Raw genomic sequence first — 26,561 nt, forward strand, 5'->3', positions numbered from 1 at the left:
ACAAAACATTAAAAATTTTGCCAACTGATTCACAGCCAAAAGTAATCCAATCTGGCCACCTTGGTATCCATATTCGGAACCTCCAGGCAAAACCGCTGGGCATTATCAATGACAGCTATTTTGACGTTTTCACTGCAAAAAAGATAAATAAAGAAGAAGATGCGATCAAGCGAGCGAACCACCAGAGCAAACGGTGATGTGTGTGCTGATTGGTGAAAAAGTGACTAGACAAAATTTTCTCGTCTACCTACAAGAGTTTAAAGCAGTCTGCTGATTCATGAGAAAAACAGAAAAATCTGTTCGCGACGTGTAGAAACCAACAAAATAAAGCGATAAATCTTGTGCGTTGTTGTCTGCGGACAGCACGATCACAGCAGTTTTTTTACGGAGAAAAACGAACAGTCGAAGAAGAAAAAATCGAATTCTGTTGCGTCGGGAACAAAAATCTTTAGGTTACTCGCCTTCCGTATATTTTCATCGTCTCGGCGAAACGACAAAAAGCAGCGAAAGAAAGTGCGACGAGCGAGCACTCACTCGTACAGTGAAAAACAAAAGGCTTTGTGTTTGCCTATTTTCTCGTCGTGGGACAGCGAAGAAAAACGGCCTCTAAAGTGGAAGTTCAACAAGCAAAGAGGAAGCAGTCCGATATGGAGCTCACACCGGAAGAAATTCGAGCGAGACGTTTGCGGAAGCTGGAAACAGGAAGTAGCAGACCTCTGTCTGTACCAACCGTCAACGTCCTGGATGGTGGTCAACAGCCGGAGCCCCCCAGCCAAGTTGTTCCCGTGGCATCCGCTCCCACCGAGGAAGGTAAGTCTCTTTCGTAAGGGCCTACAGGGAAGTGCATCGAATTGTGATGCGAAACGAAGTGCTTTGTATTTTGGAATTTTATTTTTGCCTGTGGGCAGTGCAACAGTGAAGGATGGATGACCTAGTTTTTTTAGATTGTACGGAGTTGGTGAACCAAAATTGATTTCACGGCTGAAAGTTTAATGCGTTTTAAAGTTTTATTTTTTTTTTTGATGCGTCAAAGAAAAAATAAATTTATTTTTGAGTCGCGGTGGTAAATTGTTTTTAAATCAAATTTGAAAAAATGAAACTAAAAATTGAAAAATAAAACTCGTTTTGCATTGACAAACACTTAATTTGATAACTGTCCATATTGATTGGCAAAATTCGAACAGGAGCCACGTGACACGCCTTAATTGCGATTCTCTGCGCATTCCTCCATGAGCCATAAATTTAAATATTATTTTTTTTAATTGAAATTGTTCATAAACATTTCGTTACTTCAACAAGATTGTTTTCGTGTGGGATACTTATATATTAGCTCAGTGCATTTTGCAGTGATTAATTTTTCACTGTTTGAGAAATCTCCGATTCCACTCGATTCACAAGTATATTAGGATTTGCAATTTTTGTACAACGTATTCCACCAAGCAAGAATTGGCTTGTTTTGTTGTTTTCTTCGTCGCTAATTTATGTCTGGCTTCCACAACAAGCTCAAAATATTTTTATTTTTTACGTTTCAATCACATTTGACCAGCTCTATAATTGGCAAGAGCAATTTTTTCTGAATCGCTGAACCCAGCCTGCGAAGGCGAAACAATATTTACGTACTACATACCTACTTAAGAAAAAAAAATTGTCAACGGAACACAATAGTGAGTGATCTCGAATAAGCCAAAGAAATCCTAATGTCGACTGGAATTTGGCCTGTTATATATCATAATCGTCACTGCTGCCAATCGAGCTTCCAAACTACAGTTGTGTTTTATCTAGGTACAGCTTAGTGATGATGGGAGGCGCACACAATCGACCAATTATAGTCATGTAACAATCGAAGTTTTAGGTAATTGTTTACTTTAGCTACTTTTCCCCCTGTAAGTGGAAAACATGTTTTTCTTTCGTGAATATGCTAGTTTAGTGTTGTAGATTCATAAAAATGAGGCGGAAAGCGAAAATTTGTAATAATTCATTAATTAGCTTTAAAGTAAGTTATACCTAATAACTTTGTTCATAGGGTTATTGTGCTCCCGAAAGTAAGGTTTTTGGCGAAGCTAGTTTAATGCGGCTATGCCGCATAGCCGTAGTCCTCGTACTCGTCATCGGAAACGTAAGCGAACCTGTGATCCACTCGTTTGCTCGGTATACTCAAACATAGGGGCTATCCCTAGTTTAAGTCCGACTGAGCGGTAGCGAAGTCGGACAGCATGAGAAAAAAATCGATGTGGCGTAGCCACATTAGGCACTAACAATGTTTTATTTAGTAACAATAGGATTGTATTCATCGGCAAAAATTAAATTATTGTCACTGCCTAATGTGGCTACGCCACATCGTTTCAATTGGGTGCTGTCCGACTTCGCTGCCGCTCAGTCGGACTTAAATTAGGGATAGCCCCTATGTTTGAGTATACCGGGCAAACGAGTGGATCACAGGTTTGCTTGCGTTTCTGATGACAAGTACAAGGTAGGCTCGTCCAGCGGATCCTCAGCGGCTTTGCGCCGCTTCGGATCCTTGGAGTCGGCTATGCGGCATAGCCGCATTAAACTAGCTTCGCCAAAAACCTTACTTTCGGGAGTACAATAACCCTATGTGCAAGGTTAGTAGGTAGAACTTATTTTTAGTCTCATTAATAAATTATTAAAAATTTTCGCTTTCCGCTTCTTTTTTATGAATCTGCAACACTAAACTAGCATATTCACGAAAGAAAAACATGTTTTCCACTTACAGGGGGAAAAGTAGCTAAAGTAAACAATTACCAAGTTTTATAATACGCTACAAAACATGAGCATGAGAATCAACGAATGGTGCCTGAGTGTAGCTATCCATCCTCAATGTGCACGTTTCGAGAGTTCTATACTTTGAAATAGCAATAACTGCGCCGGCCACGTCCTTACAGTCATCGGAGAAGGAAAGGAATGTTAGTGTAACAAACAGAGCTTATGTAGAATATTGTTACAGTACAGCTGCTTGATTTTCATGAAGATCTAACAAACGGTGCGGAAAATATCTTGTTCGTTTTCGATTTTTGTTCGTTTCTCTGTTTAAGTTTAGAAAAGGTTCTCCGTTTAATATTTTACTGTAACGTTAATCGATGTGATCCAAATCATCACATTCCTGTGGTTCGGGTGGAACATCGCGACATAAATAATGCAGCGTTATGCATGTTTACAGATTGTTGACTGAACCTTTAATCTGTTAGGAATAAGAAATTATATGGTTGTTAGCCATTTCGAATAAGACCATTGATCTAACTGTATATTCTATGCTTTGAAAGACATTTGGCATAACACTCGTTTCGAATAAGGGTCAATGAGTTTATGGTACGAAAAAAACTTGTCACAATTCATTTAGATTTCAGTACAGATTCATATAAATGTTCAAAGAATTGCTCTTGTTTGAAAGAAGAAATCAATCCTTATGTTTGAGTAAATCGGACAAACGAGTTGATCACCAGTTTACTTGCGAGGGCTATTTGGTTACAAACTGTTTTCTGGGCATCAAACTCCTTTTGAGATTTAGCATGCGGTGGTTTAAACGATGGAGATGATGATATCGCTAATAGTTTTCTGATCTCACGTCGTGTCCGAACTCGCTATCGATCGCAATGATATAGAATGTGATGACGATGGGTGCATGGTGATGTTTAATTTTTAATGACACTGATATGAGCAACGGTGCGATATGCAATTCTTCGTTTGTAAGACCCCGAAAAATCGATTTATTATTCGTCATTTTATGAACTGACCAAAGCACCGAAAGCTGAGAGAATGGCTATAGAAGCCCGCTCGCTTGTTGGACACTAGTATTGTGTAGTGTTCTTTTTCTTTAGTTGGAATTGAAACACTAGTAAACAGTAAAATATCTTATATGTATTCGGGTTAATGACATTCGGGCAAGTGGTTTATTCGATTTTATGGCATTCGGGTAAATGGTCCATTCTGATCAATGACACTCGGGTAAATGGTCCATTCGGGTAAATAGCTTTCGGGCGAACGTCATTCGGGTAAATGACTTTCGGGTGAATGTGATAGAACCCGTGAAACATATAGACACAGCAGTTCCGATGCACCTAACTGCGAGTAAAATGAGTGAACCTGAAAGGTAAATTTCGCCCATAACGAAACAACACAATCGCGATTGACTTTACGTAGACCCATCTTAGACTTGCAGTGTGTGAGGTGCCTTGGCCAAGGCAGAATACTTCGCAGCAAAGAACAACATGCAACATGAGGTAGAATATGAAAACGTCAAGATCCCCGTGTATATGGACCTTGATGTAACAGAAATACGCCTCCATGATCTGGCACCTTTTACTAGCACAGATTATATTAAAAGATTTATGTCGAAGTATGGAGAAGTGGAATCCGTCTCTAACGACACTTGATCAAGCTTTTTCCCTGGCATTCTCAACGGTTTTCGGGTTGTGCCAATGCGTCCGGACCAACCTATACCGTCTTATTTGACTTTCGAGATCAGGGGCCCTATTCTCACAGTCACGTCACTTTCCAAAATTTCCTTCTAGTCACTAGGTGACGTGACTGTGAGAATAGGGCCCCAGATCATGGCACTACCAAACAACCTCGGACATCTGCTGATACACCACAGACAGCCGGCCAAAAAATAAATGCCAGACAAACAATATTCCACGGTATCCCAAAGCCAATACCGTACGCAGGGAAGAAATAAGTAAGGCTATACGAAAGTCACACGAAAACACAAAAAGCAGCAAACATCTAACAGCGACAACCAGAGCCATTCTAGCGATGGCGATATGGGCGTAAATACAAGCGAACAGACAGACAGAATGATCAGCAAGCGGCAGAGGGTACACCTGACCATCGCTCTTCACTATGAATGAAAATTAATAGGGGAGACCGAGGAGATTTGAAACAAAGGCGAGTTGAAACAGTGCCCATTACTAGATTCAACAATAATGCATTTGTTTTATTTATATCGTGCCCTCAAATCCTCGAATATACGATAACGACATTAAATGAGTGGTTGAGTATTTACGGTAAACACACAACAATGATCAAAAGTAAGTGTTATTGGGATTCTTCAATTCCGAGAGCAGATCCAGGTTTAGTGTGTGATCAACTTCAGCTGGAATATATTTATTTCAATAAACTTAGTCTAGCATAACCTCACTTAACTCACAATTTTTTAGTGCGAATTCAAACCACCTTCGGCACTACGGATTACTGCTTGAGATTTTCACGTAATACCTATTAAGAATAATGTTAGCATAACGTGTTTATGTAATATTGAAAAAATGGAAATCCCTTACTTGTGCTTATTGAATAATTCAAGCATTAAATGTGGCTCATATTAGTCACATAGGATTCTAACCCCAAATCGATTCTGCGACAAATTAATTGAAATTAGAAATAAATTTTTACAAACTAGAAGTAATTTTACCTCTTGTAGTCGTAGTTATCGCGGAAACAAAATAGATTTTGGTTAAACACGCTTGATCATTACCATTTACTTCTTCCCTCTATCTTCTCTTTTTTATTTTATCTTATTTCGTAGCTAGCATTTATATTCCCTTCTCTCATGTCTATTCCCACACAGCATGATCGATCAGTGTAGGGTTACCAGTCATGTTCGTGGTAACATCCCGGCCCCCGTAAGACTGCGTGTATGCTGCAGTTTTACCAACATCATTAATATCTAATACAGCGAGCTTTACGACTGGACGTCGAAACTCACCCATAGATGTGGAAACTACTGCCTGACGCACTCTGCCATCCTTAGCGGTGATCGTTCTTGTTATGCGTCCTCGAATCCAATCACCGACTGCCACTGGTTTAACTTCCTTAACCCTTAAATGCGCAATGTTGTTTTAAAACAACATTGCGAAAAACCATCTCAAAATTATCATAGTAACGTATCAAAGCTGTGAGACAATTTTCAGAATATTTAAAAAAAATTGATTTGCGCCTTTAAGGGTTAAACCATTTAGTTCTCCGTGTTATGGTTGGTAAATATTCCTTAGTCCAACGTCGCCAAAACGTGTCCAACTGATGGCGAATTTGATTCCACCCTCCTTTAAGCGCCGCATCAGTTGTAGTTAGCTCTGCAGTAGGCTGTTTAACTCCGCTAGAACTACTTTCGCTATTGGACTACCGCCGTGAGCGGTCGGTCTTGTAGCTGCACTAGCAAGTAATAGTATAATTTTAAATCCGAACTCTACTATGCCTACCTTTTCGTCGCCGTCCGCTGCCGTTCCACATGAAGTATTGCGAATACTTACCTGCAAGGTGGATTTTTGGATTCCTGCCAATTTTGGACTGTAAAATTAACACAACGTAGGACCTAGACACCAGACGTATCAAATGGTGGTTTGGAGTCAGCGACTCTTGGGCAGGTGTGTCTAGAGGCATGTATGTCAAGGGACGTAAATTGACTATCGCCTCTGCTTCGGTGACCAAAGTGAGTAACCCTCGTCATCTAAAAGTCGACGAGAAGAAATTTGAGACATCGCCGTCTTAATGGATCTCACCAGTCTGTCCCAGTAGCCCCCCATATGCGGACATGCAGGAGGTATAAATTGCCACTTGCTGAACGTGCTAGTAAACGTGTCTGCCAATTCTGTGTTGATTTTGCTCACCTGACCTCGTAGAATGACATCGACTCCCACAAAATTCGTCGCGTTGTCGTTGTAGATTTCAAGTGGAGCTCCTCGGCGACAAACGAACCTTCGCACACTTTTTATGCAAGCTTCGGTGGTCAGGTTGTGAATCACTTTTACATGCACGGCCCTTATCGTCAGACAGGTGAAAAGAGCTATCCTCCGCTTTACCTCTCCTCTTTCTTGACGCACCATAATAGGCCCGAAGTAGTCCAGTCCTACATACGAAAAGGGACGAACGAAGGACGCCAACCTGGAGGCTGGTAGAGGTGCCATTCTTGGCGTTGATGGTTGAGCCCGCTTGATTCTGCAAAGTTGGCAGTTCCTCGACATGCGCCTTACTGCAACACGCAGGAAAGGAACAATAAATCGTTGGCGGACCTCGTTTGTAATCGTTTCTGGATTAGCGTGATGATATTTGTAGTGATAATCATTGAGAATCAGTTCTGTCACTCGATGATTTTTTGGCAAAATTACTGGACATTTCGCTTCTGATGGTATGTTCGATGCTGATTTAGCTCGACTGTCCATAGTTCATCTACTGCTAGCGAATACGTATATATCGAGCTACCTTTGTCGATTGTTTGAGCTGGCATATCTGGTGATTGAAAGCCTTTCTCTAATGCCAGGATTTCATCCTTGTAGAACTCTCACTGCACGACCTTCCAAATGGCCCGTTCTGCATTCTGCAATTCTTCCTGTGTGAGACGAAGGACGCAAATCTCGAATCCAGTACGTTTTACTTTCAGAATGTTTATGTACCGCAACACATACGCCATAGTTCGAAGCATGGCGGCCCATTTCGAGAATCGATTATAATCCAGTAGCTGGCTACGATTTTGAATCGTGTGGTGCGTGAAGCACGATCGGATTTCCTCATCTGTACATAATGGGGTTACAAACTGTTGAGGCCATTCAGTTTCCTGATCGTCACGTAAGGAAGGCCCTTTGAACCAACGACTGTTCCCGTCAAAATACGGCCCTTTACCCCATTTCGTAGCTTCGTCAGCTGCATTCATTTTGGATGGTACTCATCGCCACTGGCCTACTTCTGAGAGCGATAAGATTTCACCCACTCTATGCGCAATGTACTGCCGATACTTTTTGGGGTCTCGATTGATCCATGCTAATACCGTAGTTGAGTCGCTCCAGAAGACGGTTTTTGAAATTTCCACTCGATGATTTTCCTTTACAAATTTCGCTACTCGAGCTCCAAGTACTGCAGCGTTTAGCTCAAGACGAGGAATGGAAATTGGTCTAAGAGGATCAACCTTTGATTTCGCCGTCACCAGAATGGTAGTGGCCGTTCCATCGTCGATTAAATATCGGAAGTATGCTGCACACACATACGCAGCTTCGCTAGCATCAACGAATACATGCAGCTGGATATCCGTGTACAGGCGTGATCTGATGCCATGGTAGCATCGCGGTACTCGAATTTGGTTGACCTCTGGTATCATCTCTATCCATTGCAGCCACCTTTCGAAAGCGACATCGTCGATCCAGTCATCCCATCCGACTCTAGAGCGCCAAATTTGTTGAATCAACACTTTTCCATGGACGAGTATTGATGTAAGCAGTCCCAGAGGGTCGTAGATGGTCATAACACATCTGATCATCTGTCTTTTTGTTGGTCTTTTATTTTCATCTATGAGCAGCTGTACATCAGCTCTCATTTTTGCAGAGAACCCGAGCGAGTCGTCTTCAGGTGACCACAGCATTCCTAAAACTCGTTCCGAGGACTCACCACCGCCCAACATCCGATCCTTTATCTTTTCATTCGATGATCCGGACCGCATGCAGTACGGGAGAATTACTCAGCCAATTGCGTAAATCGAATCCCGCTTTGGATTGAATCCACTTTACTTGCCAGGCTATTTCTCGTGCCTCTTCAATCGTATTAAAACTGTCGACATAGTCGTCAACATAATGGCCTTTCAAAACGGCCTCGGCTGCCTTTGGAAACTTTTCGTTGAATTCCTGTGCGTTTTTGTTTTTTATATATTGCGCAGAGCAAGGGGAGCACGTTGCACCGAAGGTGGCTACGTTCATGAGGTAGATTTCAGTTGCTTTTGACGGGTCTTCCCTCCAAAGAAATATCTGCGAGTGGCGGTCGGCGGTCCTTATTTGAACTTGGTGAAACATTTCATTAATTCTGCTTCGCTTGCACGGTGAGCGTATTGCTTTTCTTGATATTCCTTTATTTGCTGGTGAAGATTTTCCTTTGAAGTTGTCTCTCGGGTCATTCTTCGTTCAAGAACTGCAGACGTTTGAGAGCCATATAATAGCTATCAGGAAACTCAAAATAATCCTGCTTCCACAGCAGTCCGGTCTCAAACCGGTCGCCAACGCGAATCGTGGTGCTTTCCAGGATGCTGTTAGCTCGCTTCTCCTCCTCTGATTCAACCCTTATAGCTTTAACTCCGAGATCTTGCTGGCAGATGTATTCTCTAACGACCTCGTGCAGTTCCTTCTCATGCATGTGGAATGTATGATTTACATCCCCTTCATCTTCGGCTCCGTAAACACTCCAGCCGAGCCTAGTCTTTATTGCCACTGGGTGTCGTTTACCACCTTCCCTAAATTTAAGTGGCATCGAGACGTGCAAATTATTTAGTCCGATAATTATCTGTGGAGTAGCCGCTTCATACCTTGTCACTGGAAGACCGCGTAGGTGCAAATACTTTTCTGCTAGCCCTTGAAAGTGAAGAGTCTGTTTGGGCAGCTGTAGTTTACTAACCGTGCGTGCATTCATGACGTACCGTCTTGCCTTGTTTCGTCTAGAGATACTAACTTGAACCACCTGCGATTCGTTCTCTTGCCGAGTAACGTTGTTAGTCTACTTGTGTTAAAGGCCTAACTAATCCTGTTATTCCTAGCTTATTTACAAGAGTACTTTCGATCAGCGTTGAATGCGAACCATCGTCCAAAAAAGTCTCAACGGCTCCGTTTTTTTCCATAGAGCGTGACAGGCAGCACCTTGAAAAGCAGTGTTGACTCTTTCGGTCGATGTGTGTGACTTTCTGATGTAGATGGGCCAGCAATTGGCCTCCACCCAGGCGAGGTAGGATGTGATCCCTGATTTGGCGTTCTAGGCGCAGAATGCAGCAAAATATGATGACGGTACTGGCATCCATCCTGTCCACATTGGGTTGAAAATCTGCATGGTTTTTTGCCATGACCATTCAGGCAGCTCCGGCACAGTTTCAGGGTATGTACCATCTTCCTCCGCTGTTCAACTTCCGACGATTTGAACTCTGGACACTTTCACGGCATGCTCCGCCGTCTTGCATACAGGACAGTTTTTTTGGGTTTTCGGTACGTTGGGAGCAGGGTTGTTAATCGATAATTAATCGTCATCGTCGATAACATTAACCACCCGTCAACGTCATCGGAAACTCCGTTAACGATAATATATCGTCGGATTCATCGTCATCGTCGATAATTCATCGGTGGTTATCGCGATACATTTTGCGTTACTTTCCCGTTTATTGGAGTTAAAGTTGATGCGGTTAACTTTCAATTGTTTAGAAATAAATAACTATTGAATGACATGTTGTTGGCAGTTGAAAATCAATAGTTTTGGACATTTTCTAGGTAACGGGGGGGGGGGGTGTAGTCCGACGATGTGTCAAAATGGAATTTTGGGAGTGTTATATTGAAGGGAAAGTTATGGGCAGTTGACAATCAATAGTTTATGTGTGTGTCAAAATGGATTTTGTTCAACTTTCGGGGAAAGTTTATTATTTTGAGGAAGCTATTGGTAAGTGAAAATCAATAGTTTTGGGCATTTTCAATGTACCGTTGGTGCGTCAAAATAGATTTTTTTCAACTTTTCGTGCACTTTTTATATTGAAGGGCAGGTTGTTGGGAGTTGAAAATCGATAGTTTTGGACATTTTCAATTCACAGGAAGATCCACCAGTGCACAGTGTTTCCAAAGTGGCAAAAAGGTGAAAGAAATTCTTTGAACCACGAAAAAACATTTTTTAGCCATTAGTGCCTTCAGCAAAGTTTAGTTATATTTTTTTGCATTTAAAAAGTATTAGTTGGATGATTAATCCCTCTAAAGCTGAAAAGCAAGCTTTTGTTTGGTCATTTATGAAAATAAAAAAAAAACTTTATTTGGCAAAGTTGTTGAGAATATCTTAAGTATTAACTTCGCTGAAGAGACTATGTGTCTATCTGTCGATTTTAATATACATTTGTGGAGATTTCTTTGATATACCCCTGAAAATTGCTTTTTTCAAAATACTTTTTCTGGTAATTTTGTAGCATTTCAAAATGTTTCAAGATTTTGTTCTGCATAAGAAAATACAGAATGTTTGTAATGTAAGTTTATTTGTATCTCTTACAACCTAGAAGTTATCGAATGTTTTAGTGTCCAAAAAGCAATATTTTTGTATGGAAGCCGCAAATTTCTGCAGACGAAGCTATACCAATACGAAACTGTAAAACAAGCACTATCAAAACCATTTGGTGGGCTCTAGCCAACGTTCAAGTCAAATACTAAAGAAGAATATTTTAACCGCTGCGGTTTATTAAAATGAAAAAAAAATGTTTGCGTTTCGACTTCGTCTCTTCAGAACCAGAAAAAATATGTGCCGATTTTGTCAATGTTATCGTTTTATCTTTAGGCTTTCACCAAGGGGCTGATAAAAACGGATCTTCACTGTATTCAAAAAACGACTAAAACTCTATTATGATGCCGTTTATAAATTGCACTACATATTTAAGGGTAAAAGAAGGAACCATGAAGCATCTTGTTACATAGTGGAGAGAAGAAACGGAGGAGGGGACTAAAAGCTTACCAACTAGAAAAGGAAATCAAACATTGGAAATATGTATATTGTACTTTTTAAAATCCAAAATCTTCTAGTTGAAATTAAAAATATAATAAAATCTGTTAATCACCATACCACTTAAATGTGTAGTGTAATTTGTGAATGGCCTAATAATAGTGGTTTAGTAGTTTTTTTTTCAATATATGTTGTTGCGTGCTAAAAATTACTAATTACACAATAGCTTGAAATTTGCTTGTTCTTCATGGTCAAAACAATTTTGATCACCTTTTTGCCGCTTGGAAACACTGTGCACCTGGGACTCTTTTGTGCACCAACTTACTGGAAAAGTTGAAAAAATCCATTTTGACACATTGTGCATAAATATTGTCCAAAACTATTGATTTTCAACTGCCAACAACATGTCCTTCAATAACTATTTATTTCTAAACAATTGAAAGTTAACCGCATCAACTTCAACTCCAATAAACGGGATAGTAACGCAAAACGTATCGCGATAACCGATAAATACGACGATACAATTATCGACGATGACGATGAAGGCGACGATACATTATCGTTAACGGAGTTTCCGATGACGATACATTATCGTTAACGAGTAACGCCGATAAATTATCGTGAAAAATGAATACGATACAACCCTGGTTGGGAGCTAGTACTACGTTAGAATGAACGGGTTGCTCTGATTCCGAATGAGTATGAACGAAAGTTTAATCCTTTCCTTTTTGTCTCTCGTTAGGGGCTACAGTACGATATGCTACCTGACTAGCTGCTCGAACAAGCGTCATGAGGAAATCGTTTAAATGCAATTAATCTGCACCGCTCATAGTCCCTTTCCTGAGCACCCACTGTACTGCCCATAAACGCATAAGAGTCCCATGTGGATTTTTGTCGAAAATGAGTTATCCGTTGGATTGTATTCTGTATCACCACTGTATCACACTGCACAAATAAGATTACCGGGTTTGTTCAGAAAATATCAAAAAAAAAATACCAAAACATGGTTGTCCCATCCATTTGGCTCAATGGATGGGACAATCTTGAACAGCGTTTTTCTCGGCTTACTGTTTTTCAACATGGGACTCTTATGCTGTTATGGGCAGTGTAATCGTATATCAGCAGGTAATTTGTCTTCCAGCTCCTGCAGCAAGATCGGATTGGTCAGATGAGACTTTTGTTCTACTGCCCCTAGATGTCTGCAGAGATTATTAGCCGCCATACCGAAATCGATTAACATTTCCAGCTTGTCTGACCGCGAAGCTGGTATACTTCGAATTTTTCTCAGCAGCATCTCCACCAAGAGTGCGGAGCGACCGTACAGTGGCTGGTCGTTCCGTTCGACGGAATAGTTCGTACTTCGGTGCTAGTGCCCTTTGTTTGGCGAGCAACTATTTCAGGGTCAACCTGATTTCCGACCAGTTGTCGGCGAGATTGATCGATCCAATCCTTCACCTTTTCGACGCTGTGGCGTTGACTTCCCCGACTATGTACACTTTCCCTATCGTTCGGGATGTTCATCGATACCATCTCGAAACGTTCTTTGAGAAATCGTCTCTCTAACGTATCTCGCTCTTCGAGTAATTTCTGTTCTACCGTCTGCTCTTGTTTAAGGACAATATACAAGCGTGTCACAATATAACTCCTACGCCACACACCTCTCTCCTGCCTAACCATGTATCTGACATGAGCAAATATAAAAATATGTTTTTCAACACACTAACCTTGCCGGTGTGCTACTAGAGGAAGCTAGAACATCTTCTTATACAGTCAACCCGAGTTTTTGACGGAATGCCATCTGTAATTCTTATTTTGTGCGAAAACATTACCCCTTTTCACTTGGCGTTTCTTTTCGAAACACTTATTTTTCTTCTCATTTTCCATCCAATTTTTCAAATACGCTTTAATCACTTACCACTGCAAAAACACCCACGAAACTTTAATCGTTTACTAACAAAACTTCAAATTTTCTGCCACTGTACAGATTACCGAAGGAAAATATCCAAAAACTCTCATTTGTGCGTTTGAATTTTCACTTTGAATTCCATTTTTTCTCAATGTAAACAAGCGAGTCGGTGCCTAGCAACAAGCGTGCGTTCCTGGCTTCCACATATCTTCACCTTAATGCGAAGTTACTGTAGCTCACTCTCTCGTTCTAACCGTCGCAGACGGATCGCTTGCTCTTGTTCAATAAACTGCATCTGCATTGCCAGTCAAGTTGCATTCGTATCTCCGTGCTCGCTTTTACACAAAGCGTTCTTAACGCTACTTGTAGCACGGCATCTATCGCATCGCCAAGCTGCTATCGGTATCGCATTGAAAGAAACTTCAATCGTTTCCCGCCTACCGCACTTGACACACATTATCTCCGATATTTCCAGATGAATTCCTCGCCTAGAATTTTTTGCCGGCGTCGGCGGTAAAACATGATGATGAGTTATGTTCTACCATAGACCATGCGGTAGACTTGGGTGCAACGCCCAACTCCTACTCTGCAGAAGGCAAAGAATTCTTCACATTTCCTTTCGATCATGCCCATATGAGCCTGCCTAGTTCTAGTTTTCCGTTCTAAGTTTATAACTGATTCGCTCTAGAATACCTATCCGTCTTTCAATTTTATTGCATTCGTTTCGTCTCAAATTTGCCGAAAATAGCCAACAAAATCGATACAGTAGAACCTTGCGGCAATTAAAACATAGTAACAAGCGTAGACAATTACTGTACCCATATCCCCCTCCCTACGATGTCCACGTGGACTTTCCAAAAAAATCAGTTAGTTTCATAAAAACTGTATTTTCAGAAAGTGTTCCTGTGTGTTAGACTACTATGGCGTTAGACTACTAATAAAAATCGTTCAAATTTCAACCACAGAATATCTTTCGTGAAAAATTCCACGAATATATCTCATTTCTGAAGAACATTATGATCTTTTATATTTACGTTTTAAAAATTCATCAAATCCAAATTAGTTCAAGTCACAGAACTCATAAAAGATTAAATCAAATAAGTCAGATAGATTTTTTTCTCAAATTTTTGCATGATTGATGATAATTACCATCATGCTGTTAAAAGCAATTTGACTATTTCAAAATCTTCAAAAAAATTTGAAGGTGAACATTCACACCAATGACGATTCATATTTATTTCATTCATATAATGAAAAGTCCACGTGGACAGTTCCGATACCCCCACCCCCTTCCCATGGACAAGCATGGACTTTCTCGTGATCCCTATCCTCCCCTAACTTGTCCACGTAGTATATGGATGGCCCCCTATCAGTAGTCACTTCGCTCCACATAATTCAAAATGAACTAAATGATACCGATATGGATTCCAAATTATCTATTTTTTTATAAACCCGTATCACTTGTAATCATATAACCATGTAGTCAAGTAGATATCACTGCTAATATCAACCGTTTTAATCAATGCAGAATGTCGTAGGGGATGTGATTGAAAAATAATACATAACTAAATATATGAAAAAATGGGTATCAAATTTCCTGATTTTACAGTTATAGTTAATTAGTATGGTTAGATAAAGTATCTTACTATTGAGGAATTCCACAAAGATGCGTCCGAAAATCTTTAAAATCGTGACCGATCATCTTAGATTCCAATGAAACTTTACACATTTCAACGGCATGGAAAACTAAACATTTTCCACTATCAAGAAAGATTATTTTGACTCAAGAGCAATTTTTTAAAAGGGCGTAGGCATTTCGACGAGACCATTTCAAATGGGCCGATAAACAAATCGTAAACAATTCCGGTTAATACTTACTTCAAATGGACACTAACAAAGCTTTATACATACCTTGAATAAGCCGATTCTGAAGCCTGGCTGTTGGCGAAATAATGGATTATCGAAAAGGCACATAAGCAAAATAACTTGTTTTGCTTATGATCCCTTTCACTTCCCATCAAAAATTAACGGTTCATATACACCAAACAACAAAACGGAAAAGTTTGTTTGTGGGCCCTTTTCCTAATGAAAAAGACCATACTTGAAAAGGGAACAAAAACATCGCAACACCAAGAAAGGGATCAAAATAAACGTCACATAATCATTTCAATATTAATACGTCAAAAGGGCGAAAGGGTTTTTTTGTCTGCTGCAGAGTGGAATTTCATGAAAAATATGCGTTAATGTAAATTTTTCCCCTTCGTAGAAGTAATTTCAATTGTTTTCTGCTTTTATTTTATAGTAAATTAAGAGAAACCATCAAAATAAAAGTTTGTTTACAAATCTTATTCGCCCTTTTGCAACTTTAATATGGATTTGCTGCAAACGAAAGGGCTCACCCGCACGCACTATAAGCTAACGTCTCTTCGAAAAGGCATTATGGGAGAGGGCACAAAACTTGTGCGATGTTTCAAAAGGGACCAAAACATTTATCTGCAAAAATCGTTCAAGATTCAATTTTTTTAAATAAATCTGGTATTGCGAATCTTTTCTTAAATCCACATTGCGACTTTTCAGCCATGCGCAACCGGGTCGTGCGTTGAATTACGCGCCCATCTAATATGCATCAGTGACGTTTGTTTTTGTTTCGATCGCACTCGAGGGTTTCCCATATAGCAACAACTCGACGAAATGCTATATTATCTCGAGATAGACAATATATTATTCGGAAAAATGGTTAATTTAACACGGCATTGAGTTGTTTGGTCCTTAAATCAAGCTCCTGTTCATAAATGGGAAATTAAAGTATGAGGTGATTTTTCAGACGCCATTTTCTCAACATTAGCATATTGTATATAATGCCTTAAGAAATGTTGACGTCGATTTCTACGTGCATTAATTTCAGTTTTTTTGTTCGATTACTGTATTTTATACAGCAAAGCTGCCTGAGAACGAGTTACAAGAAATGAATATTTCTGTACGAAAAAAATATACACTTAAAAAAATGTTGTGTCATTTTTCATAAAAACAAAAACTTGTGTTAAAAATTTAAATTGCAAAAAAGCCCATTTTTTATGTTTTGTCAACAAAAACCTAAAGAGAAAAGGAACATTTTGAATGTGATTATATGACGGAGAACTTATCGGTAAAAAAAGTTTTTCCAACAATAACTTTAAATATGTTTTAAATTCCATACTGATTGACATACAAATCTGTAATTTTATTACAGAATATAATACTAAGAATCGTTTAAAATCAAAATGCCCCTCCCCAAGGTTGAGGGGTTTGACGGTATTGCAAACATCATCAAGCATATTGCGTGCATCAGTGCTACAGAAGCTCTGACAGAAAATCGCTTTAGCATGGTTATTGCATTACGCCTCGATAGTGGTGCATCGAGGAGACCGAGAGGGCTTATGCGCCTTTTTTATGTTCTTTCAATACTCTGCACCTGCTCAACCATTAGTCTGTGCGAGGTGACGTGGCCGACTGGCGGGTCGACGTGGATTGACTTTTGCTGTGTGCTGTGTTTGCAAATATTGTTCTATTGGTGGTATTCGTGGACGGGGCTCACGGAGGTAGTCATTGTGTGTCCATTTATCTGTCGACTTCATCATGCATATACTAATTAAATTATTTTCATAATTAAATTAATTTAATAAAGTAGAATAAGTAGAAACCTATTAGTTGTAGCTTTGTGATAATCGTAGTTTTTCGTACTAGTGTACAACTGTTATGTGCTAGTCATAAAGGGCGAACACGAAATTATTGCGACACATTCAACAGGGCATAACTTTTTTACCATTAGGTAAAAATCAACCAAATTTTGCACACTTTCTCATTGATGTGTATTGTTAACATGCTGTCAAACTCGAAGTCGTGTTTTTCGATTCAACGAAAATGGAGGTGAACCAACGCGAGTCGAGAGAACAAATTCTTTCCAAACACCTGGAATTTCCTGACCTGTCGCACCGGCACTTGGGAAAAAAATTGAACATTCACCATTCAACCGTCTCCAGAGTGTTGAAGCGGTTCCAGGAGCGGTTGACGTTGGACCGCGGCAAAGGAGCTGGAAGAAAACTGGGACCGGAGAACAAAAAGACGGAGGGAAAGGTGAAGCGGATGATTAAAGCAAATCCCAACGTCTCAAGCCGTGATTTGGCTAAAAAGATCGGAATGTCGCAGAGCTACGTCCAGAATGCAAAGAAGAGAGCTGGACTACACATATTCAAGGTACAGAACTTCCCAAACCGCGATGAGCGGCAACAATCGACGGCTAAAACTCGGGCACGGAAGCTCTACGAGAAGATGCTGACAAAATATGGCTGCTGTGTGAGGGACGACGAAACGTATATAAAAGCCGATTTTAAGCGAATTCCGGGGTTGGAGTTTTTCACCGACAAGAGCAAGTTCTATGTGGACGACAAATTTAAGAAGAAGATGTCGAAGTTCGCCTCCAAATATCTCATTTGGCAGGCCATCTGCTCTTGCGGACTGAGGAGTGAGCCTTTCGTGACAAAGGGCACAGTAAATGGCGAGATCTACAAATCTGAGTGCCTCAAGAAGCGCCTTTTGCCGTTCTTGCAGCAGCACGACAAAGCTCCACTATTTTGGCCAGAATTGGCATCATGCCACTATTCTAAAAGTGTCCTGGAGTGGTATGAGGCCAATTCTCTCGATTTTGTTCCAAAGAACATGAATCCGCCAAACTGTCCGGAGCTGCGCCTGGTGGAGCAGTACTGGGCAATGATGAAGCGGGAACTTCGGAAGAGCAAGAAGACAGCCAAAAACGAGAAGGACCTGTTAAGAAAATGGAAAAAAGACTTTGATGGAGGGCATCAAGCGAAAATGCGTTCAATTTTACACTCAAGGCTCCATCGATTAACTTTTCTTTTGATTTTTGAAGTAAATATATGTATAAAACTACACTAAAATTTTGGTATGACTTTAAACATTATAAGAAAATTGGCATGACATTTTCGGTGTCGCAATAATTTCGTGTTCGCCCTTTATGTCTATCTATGTATGTATTCGTCTGAGTATTTGTGACAGTTGGGTCAGGGAATGGATGCAGAACTGACGTATATGATAGACTAGTGGCTAATACTTCCGGTGATCAATCTGAGCATTTGGTTCTATTTATACGGAAAAATCGGGTTGGATAAACTAAGATAAAATAAATTTACCGACGCACGTGAGTCATCCATTCCCGGCCAGCATAGCATGATGAAAGTCTAACAACATGCAATTGTCGTTAATGATAAATATACAACATTTGCTGCATTTAGACGAGTTTGATTGCATGTTACATGTGTTTTTCTATTCTACTTCATTAGTTTGTTTCTTTTGTACATCTATTAGTTTGCTTTTCCATTATTTATGTATACCAAAATAGTATTGTTCAATTTATACGCTTCTAATCAAGCTCTTTGCATCTTTTTCTTTATTCGGCATGTTTTGATTCCTTTTATTGGTATATCTCTACTATCAGCTATCTACTCTCATATAGGTACAAACGCTCGTGGCCTTCGCGATAACACAAACCTGGCCACAAACGCGACCATGCAATTGCAATAATCCACATATACTTACGCCCGCGATTTCGCCTACATGAAAACACCCCGGTAGTTAAGTAAACGTGGCATCTTTAAACTTCCAAACGCGGTCTCAAACAGCCTCGCGCGATCATGAAACGGTCACGTCCGAAAGTTTTATCAGTCTGGACTAATGCCTTCAGTTGAATCAATCAAAAAAGTGACGCTCATATTCACTAAACAACACGTCCCATGGTGACATGACCTGGAACTCAAATTTCCCCATAGAAAAACGGACTACCATCTGTACCATACACTAAAAATTAAGCATCAGATTCACGATCCGCGCACGGTCAAACAAGAATACACGCTACATCATTATAAAATCAAAATTATACACGCGAAGTCACACACACGTGACAATCACGTTAATATACAAATGCTTGAGCCCTTCGCGACCATCCCCGGCACCTACACCCGCGATCTGGTAAACATGATAACATTTCGGTGATAAAGTGAATGTCTCAGCTCCTATAAATTTTCAAACGCGGTCTCAAGCGTGAACATAAAAACTCCCACACTCGCACGATCATGAATCGGTCACTTCCGGATGTTTCTATCCTTGATATCAGCAGACCAGGTGCATGCCTTCAAGTGGATCAATTAAAAAAATAAAGCTCTCATATCCACTGGACACCACGTTACATGGTGACATGACCGAGGACTCTAGTGATATAGGGTAACTTACTCCCTGTCAGAATGTGAATTGTACACCAAAAACCAACTATCAGAATGAAGGTCCGCGTGACCATCCAAGAAAGCACGCGTATATAGGAAATGCCACACGGTTACAAAATCCAGTCTTGTACACGCGAAGTCACATGAACGCGAGCACACGTGACAAACACGTTAACATACGAACGCTTAAGCCCTTCGCTATTAACAACGCACACCTACACCCGCGATCGCGCAAACTTGGTAACACCCCGGTAATAAGTCAACAGTTTTTTCGGCATTTAATTAGCAAGGGACTGGAAGGTGAAGTATATTTTTCAATATTTAGAGCCATAGTACTCAAGGGAGAGCAAGGTGTTGAAAGGAGAAAGTTTAGAAAAGCGTGGAAGGATCATATATGCAAGCTTAGAGCTCACCGGCGACTTAACCTTTTGTCTGCTACCGTAGGAGTCAGGGTCTTTTGGCATTAGAAATGCGAATCACCTGAGTCTACGGCATGTCCGAACAAGCGTAAAGTAAGTAAAGTAATAGTCGGTTCCGACAGCATGAAGTAACAAGTTACTTTACGCTTGTTCGGACATGCCGTAGACTCAGGTGATTCGCATTTCTAATGCCAAAAGACCCTGACTCCTACGGTAGCAGACAAAAGGTTAAGTCGCCGGTGAGCTCTAAGCTTGCATATATGATCCTTCCACGCTTTTCTAAACTTTCTCCTTTCAACACCTTGCTCTCCCTTGAGTACTATGGCTCTAAATATTGAAAAATATACTTCACCTTCCAGTCCCTTGCTAATTAAATGCCGAAAAAACTGTTGACAAATTGATTCAATAGGTCGTTAACAAAAATGGTTAACAAAAAAAAAATACCCCGGTAATAAGGTGAACGTTTTAGCACTTACGAAGTTTCAAACGCGAACCTACAAACGTCCGTGTTCATGAATCGGTCACGTCCGGAAACCATTAACCTCTATCCTAGCAACTTAGGTCCATACATTCAATAGGACCAATAAAAAAATACTGACATGACCGGGAACTCTAGTGATATGATAGATCTCACTTTCTTCTAACATCTGAGCCGCACATCAAAAATTAAGTATCAGATCATTCAGAATCACGGCCCGCTACAATTGGGCTAAAGTAGTGTTTTAGTGGGTGCCACTCGCCTGTCTCGTCTGCAAATTGTAGTATGTGATTCTGACGGGGAGCCCTTCCGAGAACCTAGCTCTATAGCTCCAGTTGGACAACTCTCGAAAAAAATAGAAAACTGGTATATTTTTCTATAAACATATTCTAATTTATATATCAATTATATTAAAAGCAAATAAATACGTGTCGATTTCTTACCAGTTGGTTTTTGACGAGCTGGTAGGTGAATTGATCCTTCGTTTTATCCCGCGTGACCTTCACACGGTAGAGAGCTGGTACAGGACTCTCATTCAAAAAAAGCCGTCTTTCAGGTAAGAAAACTGTCTAGCACCGCACTACACTGCACTGCATGACACAATTTAATGTTTATACTCCAGCCCTTGCTGGGATAAACACTTTCTCCGATATCGCCTAACTCAAGGTATTGTTACACCAAACAACGCGCGTGTGTAACGAACAAGCGCTCAGTTACGAATGATTACTTACGGTGTCACATATGAAAACCCGCAAACGCGCGCGATCGTGAATCGGTCACGTCTAGAAATCTTTACCCACCATTCTAGCAACTTGAGTCCATATATATAGTTGTTCCCATAAAAAAATAAAGCTCATATACACTAGACAACACGTTCCAAGGCGACATGAGTGGAAACTCTAGTGATATGGAAGAATCCACTTTCTTCTAGAATCTGAACCGCACATGAAAAATTAAGTATCAGATTAACGAAACGCGCGCGAGTATGCGAAAGGCACACGGTTTTAATATAGAATTTATACACGCGAAGTTACATACACGCTAGCACACGCGACATACAAACACACACGCGATCGAACACGTTGACGTACAAATGCTCGAGCCCTTCGCGATGATACACGCGATCGCGAAGTCTACGCCCGCACATATCTGACCCGTACAATGAATGTCACATTCAGAATCACGGCCCGCTGCAAGTGTTTTAATGGGCGACATTGCCTGTCTCGTCTACAATTGGTCGGTGTTAAGTCAGACCGGATCAAGTCGCAAAACATAAAAAATGAGATAATGATAGTACTGGATAAATGATTTCTTCAGCTACATCCGATTTAGAATATGTAACAATAAGCATGAATTATGACAAAAATTAATTATAATGTAAAGGATGCTGCGATTAAAACTATAAACTCGTCTTTCTCGAAACCAATAAATTGTCACTTAGTCCGGTCTGACTTGACACCGACCAAATCAGACCAGATTTGGTGATTCTGACGCGGAGCCCTTCCGTTCCAGTAGGACAACTCTCGAAAAAAATTCGGTTACGTTCATCTCACTATTACCTTCCGGAAAACCGCTTACGGCCGCCAGAGCGCAGTTACCTGCTGTGACATTTTTACTCTCGACCTAAATTTAATGACAAATATTCGCCTAAAGCTCAATCTTCATCATCATCAAACTTTACTATATATAACGTCTATAAATAATTATCATTGGGGCAAAGAACTCTGCTAGTGTATATTTAAATAAGCCAATAAAACTCCAATCATAAAAACTATTTTTCTCTCTGTTGCAGTGCCAAGTTCAACATCCTCCAATGTCGAAACGAACAACGGCGATGCCGAATCAGCCAACAGTACCAGTGGTAGCGGTGAATCTCCCACCAAGATGGAAGAGGACGTTCCACCAGTAATCGAAGCGGCCAGTCAGGCTATCGGCAGTCTGGAAGCGCCACCGAACTCCGAGGACAAGAGTCGTGATGAGGCAGCGAGCCGCGAGGAACTGCAACAGATTGCGTTTCGCATCATGAATATCAACAGCCAAATTCGTTACTCAGATCCTCGATTCTGCATAGATGGCGCGGTACTAGAAAGTGCCATGGAAGCACTGGATGCAAAGAATTATCGCGAGTTTTGTGCGGAAGTGATTACCGAAGTGGTGAAGGATTTCTACGAAGGAAAACTAATCGATGCCGGTGGTAGCGGTGCGTCCCTCTCGGATGGTTGGAGTAATATTCCACCGAAGAAGGTGAGACCAATCGATATCGATGATGTGTTGAAGCGGAGCGGAAGTGGTAGCTCGGCAATGGAAATCGACAACGAGATAGGGCTATGTTCGTCGAAGCCCACCATAAAGGCCTTTAGCTCGAATCGTGTAGCGGCGTTAGACTATCTCATCAACTGCTACTGCCGAGCGAACGACGAAGTGTACAGCTATACCAAAATCAAAAAATGTAAGAAAATGTATTTGGCCGAGATTCTGCCCGAATTGGCCGCAGTCATCCGCCAGCAAACGCTCAAGTATGCAATTCTGTTGACAAAGAATCGTTTCCAAAATTTTGCCCAAATTGATAACCCCGCTAAGTTGATACTGGAGAAATCGCCACTGCTTCAGTTGATGTACGAGAATAAGGTTGGTTCGGCATAATTTTTGTATCAATCGCTATTTTTTAAATTATGGTTAATATCTTTGTAGGTCCCATCAGACTTTCTGACAAGCCTGATGGCTGAATCGCGTAAAAAAGAAACCGATTTCGAAGACATCTTTACCATCGTACTCGACGATCTATATGTAGACATGCAAAACGCGATCTGCAACGAAAACATAGTCAGCGATGCGTTGAACCGGCTCAAAGAGCTGGTAGAAATAAAGGTGGAAAATACGAATCCAATCTGCAATCTGATTGTGAAACACGTCGTTTTCCTGCCAAGACTGACACTAGACAAATACGCTGCCAGGGAAATATCCAAGGTGTCCTTCTTGGCACCTTTTCTGTCACTTTCGGTGCTACTAGACGAGAACCCAAAATTTGCTACGCATCACTTTTTGGAAAACGTTTGCGACCGAACTTTAGCGGCCTCTTTCCAATCACTGCTCGGCAATACCCGAAAGGTTTTGCATCAAATATTTCTCTCTCTGCTGACCAACTTGGACAGTCGTCAGGAAGTACTTAAATATGTTTCGGAGATTCTAAAGACGAACCACAAACGAATTCAGTACAATGCTGACGATCGGTTTCTGGCAAAGGACGGTTTCATGCTAAACTTTATGTCCATTTTGCAACTTTTATCAGTTAAAATCAACATGTCTAGAATAGATCCGTTCTATCCGCATCACCCGGAAGCCTTGATTGATATCGAAGACGAAACTAAACTGAAACTTTCATCCCAAGAGTATAATGACTGGCTAGAGAAACTGCAGTCGGAGAAAAAATGGGAAACACCGAAGTTTGTCACCCATTGTTGGTTCCTGACACTACATGCCCATCACCTGGGAATCATCCCGGCGATTCAACGTTACAATAAGCTGCTGCGAGCTACCAAAGAACTGCAACGAATGGTCGATGAGCTAAATTCCAGCAAGAGTCAGTGGGAGAACACTCGACTCGCTCGCAGAAACAATCAAGTCCGGGATCGTTGTGTCAATCAGATTAACAAGCTCTCCAAGGCAAAGCTAGGCTGCGATATTGCCGTCATCGATCCGAACGTGTTGGGTGCCTGCATGCAGTTTTATTCGTCTGTTTGCGAGTACATGCTGTACCAGATCGAGAACAGACCTATCGAAGGTCTATTCGTCAACAAACAACCGCCTTCAACGTTGGTGGCAAGTGAGAATTTCTGCTCCCTGCCCGAGTGGTACATCGAAGATATTGCCGATTTCATTTTGTTCTGCATGCAGCACAGCATTGAAGTGGTCGATTTCGTGGACAATTCGGTCATCACCTGGATTTTGACGTTGGTATGCGCACCGCATCTCATCAAAAATCCCTACATCACTGCCAAGTTGATCGAGGTTAGTTCCAAGCTGAATTATCCACATAACTATAAATTCGTTGCTATGCTTTCGTTACCCGAAACTCTAATGATATCGTTTACTTTTCAGGTTCTGTTTGTGACCTCGCCAACAATTCAGACGACATCGCAGCGTCTCTATCTCCAGATTATCAACCACGAGCTGGCCCAGACGGCCCTGGTAAGTGCCCTTATGAAGTTCTACACCGACATCGAAACTACCGGCCAAAGCACCGAGTTCTACGATAAATTCACCATCCGCTACCACATCAGCCACTTGTTCAAGGGACTCTGGGATAGTGTGGCCCATCGACAGGCCATCGTGAATGAGTCGAAATGTGGCAAGCAGTTTGTCAAGTTTGTTAATTTCTTCCTGAATGATACCACATACTTGCTGGACGAGTGCTTAGAGTATCTGAAACGAATCCACGAAACTCAGGTACTGATGATGGATGAAGCTGCCTGGAGTGAGCTCGGTCAGGAAACGCAGCAAAGTCGCCAGCGGCAGTTAGTTCAGGATGAGCGACAGTGCCGATCCTATTTGACGTTGGCAAGAGAAACTGTGGACATGCTCCACTATCTTACAATAGACATCAAGGAGCCCTTCCTACGACCCGAGCTAATTGATCGTCTAAGTTCAATGTTAAATTACAACCTACAACAATTATGCGGTCCAAAGTGCAATGATCTGCGTGTACGTAACCCTATGAAATATGGCTGGGAACCGCGAAGACTACTAAGTCAACTGATTGACATCTATCTTCACCTGAGTTGTGATGAATTTGCCGCTGCGCTAGCTGCCGATGAGCGATCCTTTGAACGACATCTCTTCGAGGACGCTGCCAACCGACTAGAACGAATGGGTATCCGAACTACGATGGAAGTGGATAAGTTCCGGAAGCTGATTCGTCAAGCTGCCGACATTTATGTACAAAATCAACAAAATGCGGATGAGTTTGCTGACGCACCGGATGACTTCAAGGATCCTCTGATGGACACGCTGATGATCGACCCAGTGATACTGCCTTCCGGGACCGTCATGGACAGGTCTATTATAACGCGGCACCTGCTGAACAGCAATACAGACCCCTTCAATCGACAAACGCTCACGGAGGATATGCTCATACCGGCCACGGAGCTCAAGGACCGCATCGAGCAGTGGATCAAAGATTACCGTGCGAAGAAGAAACAATAAGACTTGAAGTTTTATATAGAAGCAGAACCTTTTTTTCTAGGTATCGATCGCTATGTGACAGAGGGCAAAAACTCAAATACTGAATTTAAATGCTAGAACGGATATACATATAGACGTATTTATATAAATAGTACTAAGATAGGATTTTCACAAAATCGTTCGTCCTTTCTATCGCTAGCGAAAGGTTGCTGCTGGTGGTTGCGCTATTATTTTTTCGTTAACTTATGAATGAATTATGAATCACGATTACGAATAGCTGTCGAAGTCTTTTTGGCTGCTGAAGGAACAACTTCCATTCTTTGTTCAGTGATGCAACCAAAGACTGAAAATCTCATAGTCGAAACGAAGCCACTGCAATAAACAAACTCGAACCATTTTATCTCTATAGTTTTTTTTATTAAATAATTTTGGTTCGTCTGGTTCGTTATTTTTGCTGCTGATAACAATAGAAAAAAAGAAGCGAGTTGATGGGAGTGAATTGATGGGTACCCCGTTTCAGAACAATGTAGCGTGCATAAGCAAATAGTACTCTTAATAAAAATCAATAATAAAATTATCTTACGAGTTCACTTATTTATGACTATTCCAAAAACCCACTAAGGAAGGCACCAACCAAGCGACATTGTTCGACAGAGAAGGCTGAAAAAGAAAATCCCAACCAGAAAAAAACTAAGGAACGTGATAAGAGTGCTACAACAATCTACAGTGATGCCAGTTATACCCTACCCATAATGGCGACAATTTCTGCTTGGAATTCAGTACAGTATTTACTCAGATTTGGCCAACAAACGGTGAGTGAACATAGTACTCACAAGTTTCCTATCTCATGTCACCACGTGAGTCTA

The 26,561-nt window shown here is 41.0% G+C and overlaps 1 protein-coding gene across 1 annotated transcript; it reads left to right on the forward strand.

The window, feature by feature from the left end:
* Window positions 1-142: 142 nt before the first annotated feature.
* Window positions 143-26,272, forward strand: LOC131684063 (ubiquitin conjugation factor E4 B). The gene is made up of 4 exons (XM_058966589.1): window positions 143-810; window positions 22,307-23,142; window positions 23,206-24,522; window positions 24,613-26,272. The coding sequence occupies exons 1-4, from the start codon at window positions 648-650 to the stop codon at window positions 25,714-25,716; spliced, it is 3,420 nt and encodes a 1,139-aa protein (XP_058822572.1). The 5' UTR covers window positions 143-647; the 3' UTR covers window positions 25,717-26,272.
* The last annotated feature ends 289 nt before the right edge of the window (window positions 26,273-26,561 follow it).

This window comes from Topomyia yanbarensis, chromosome 2 (assembly GCF_030247195.1).
Source record: "Topomyia yanbarensis strain Yona2022 chromosome 2, ASM3024719v1, whole genome shotgun sequence".
Taxonomy (NCBI): domain Eukaryota; kingdom Metazoa; phylum Arthropoda; class Insecta; order Diptera; family Culicidae; genus Topomyia; species Topomyia yanbarensis.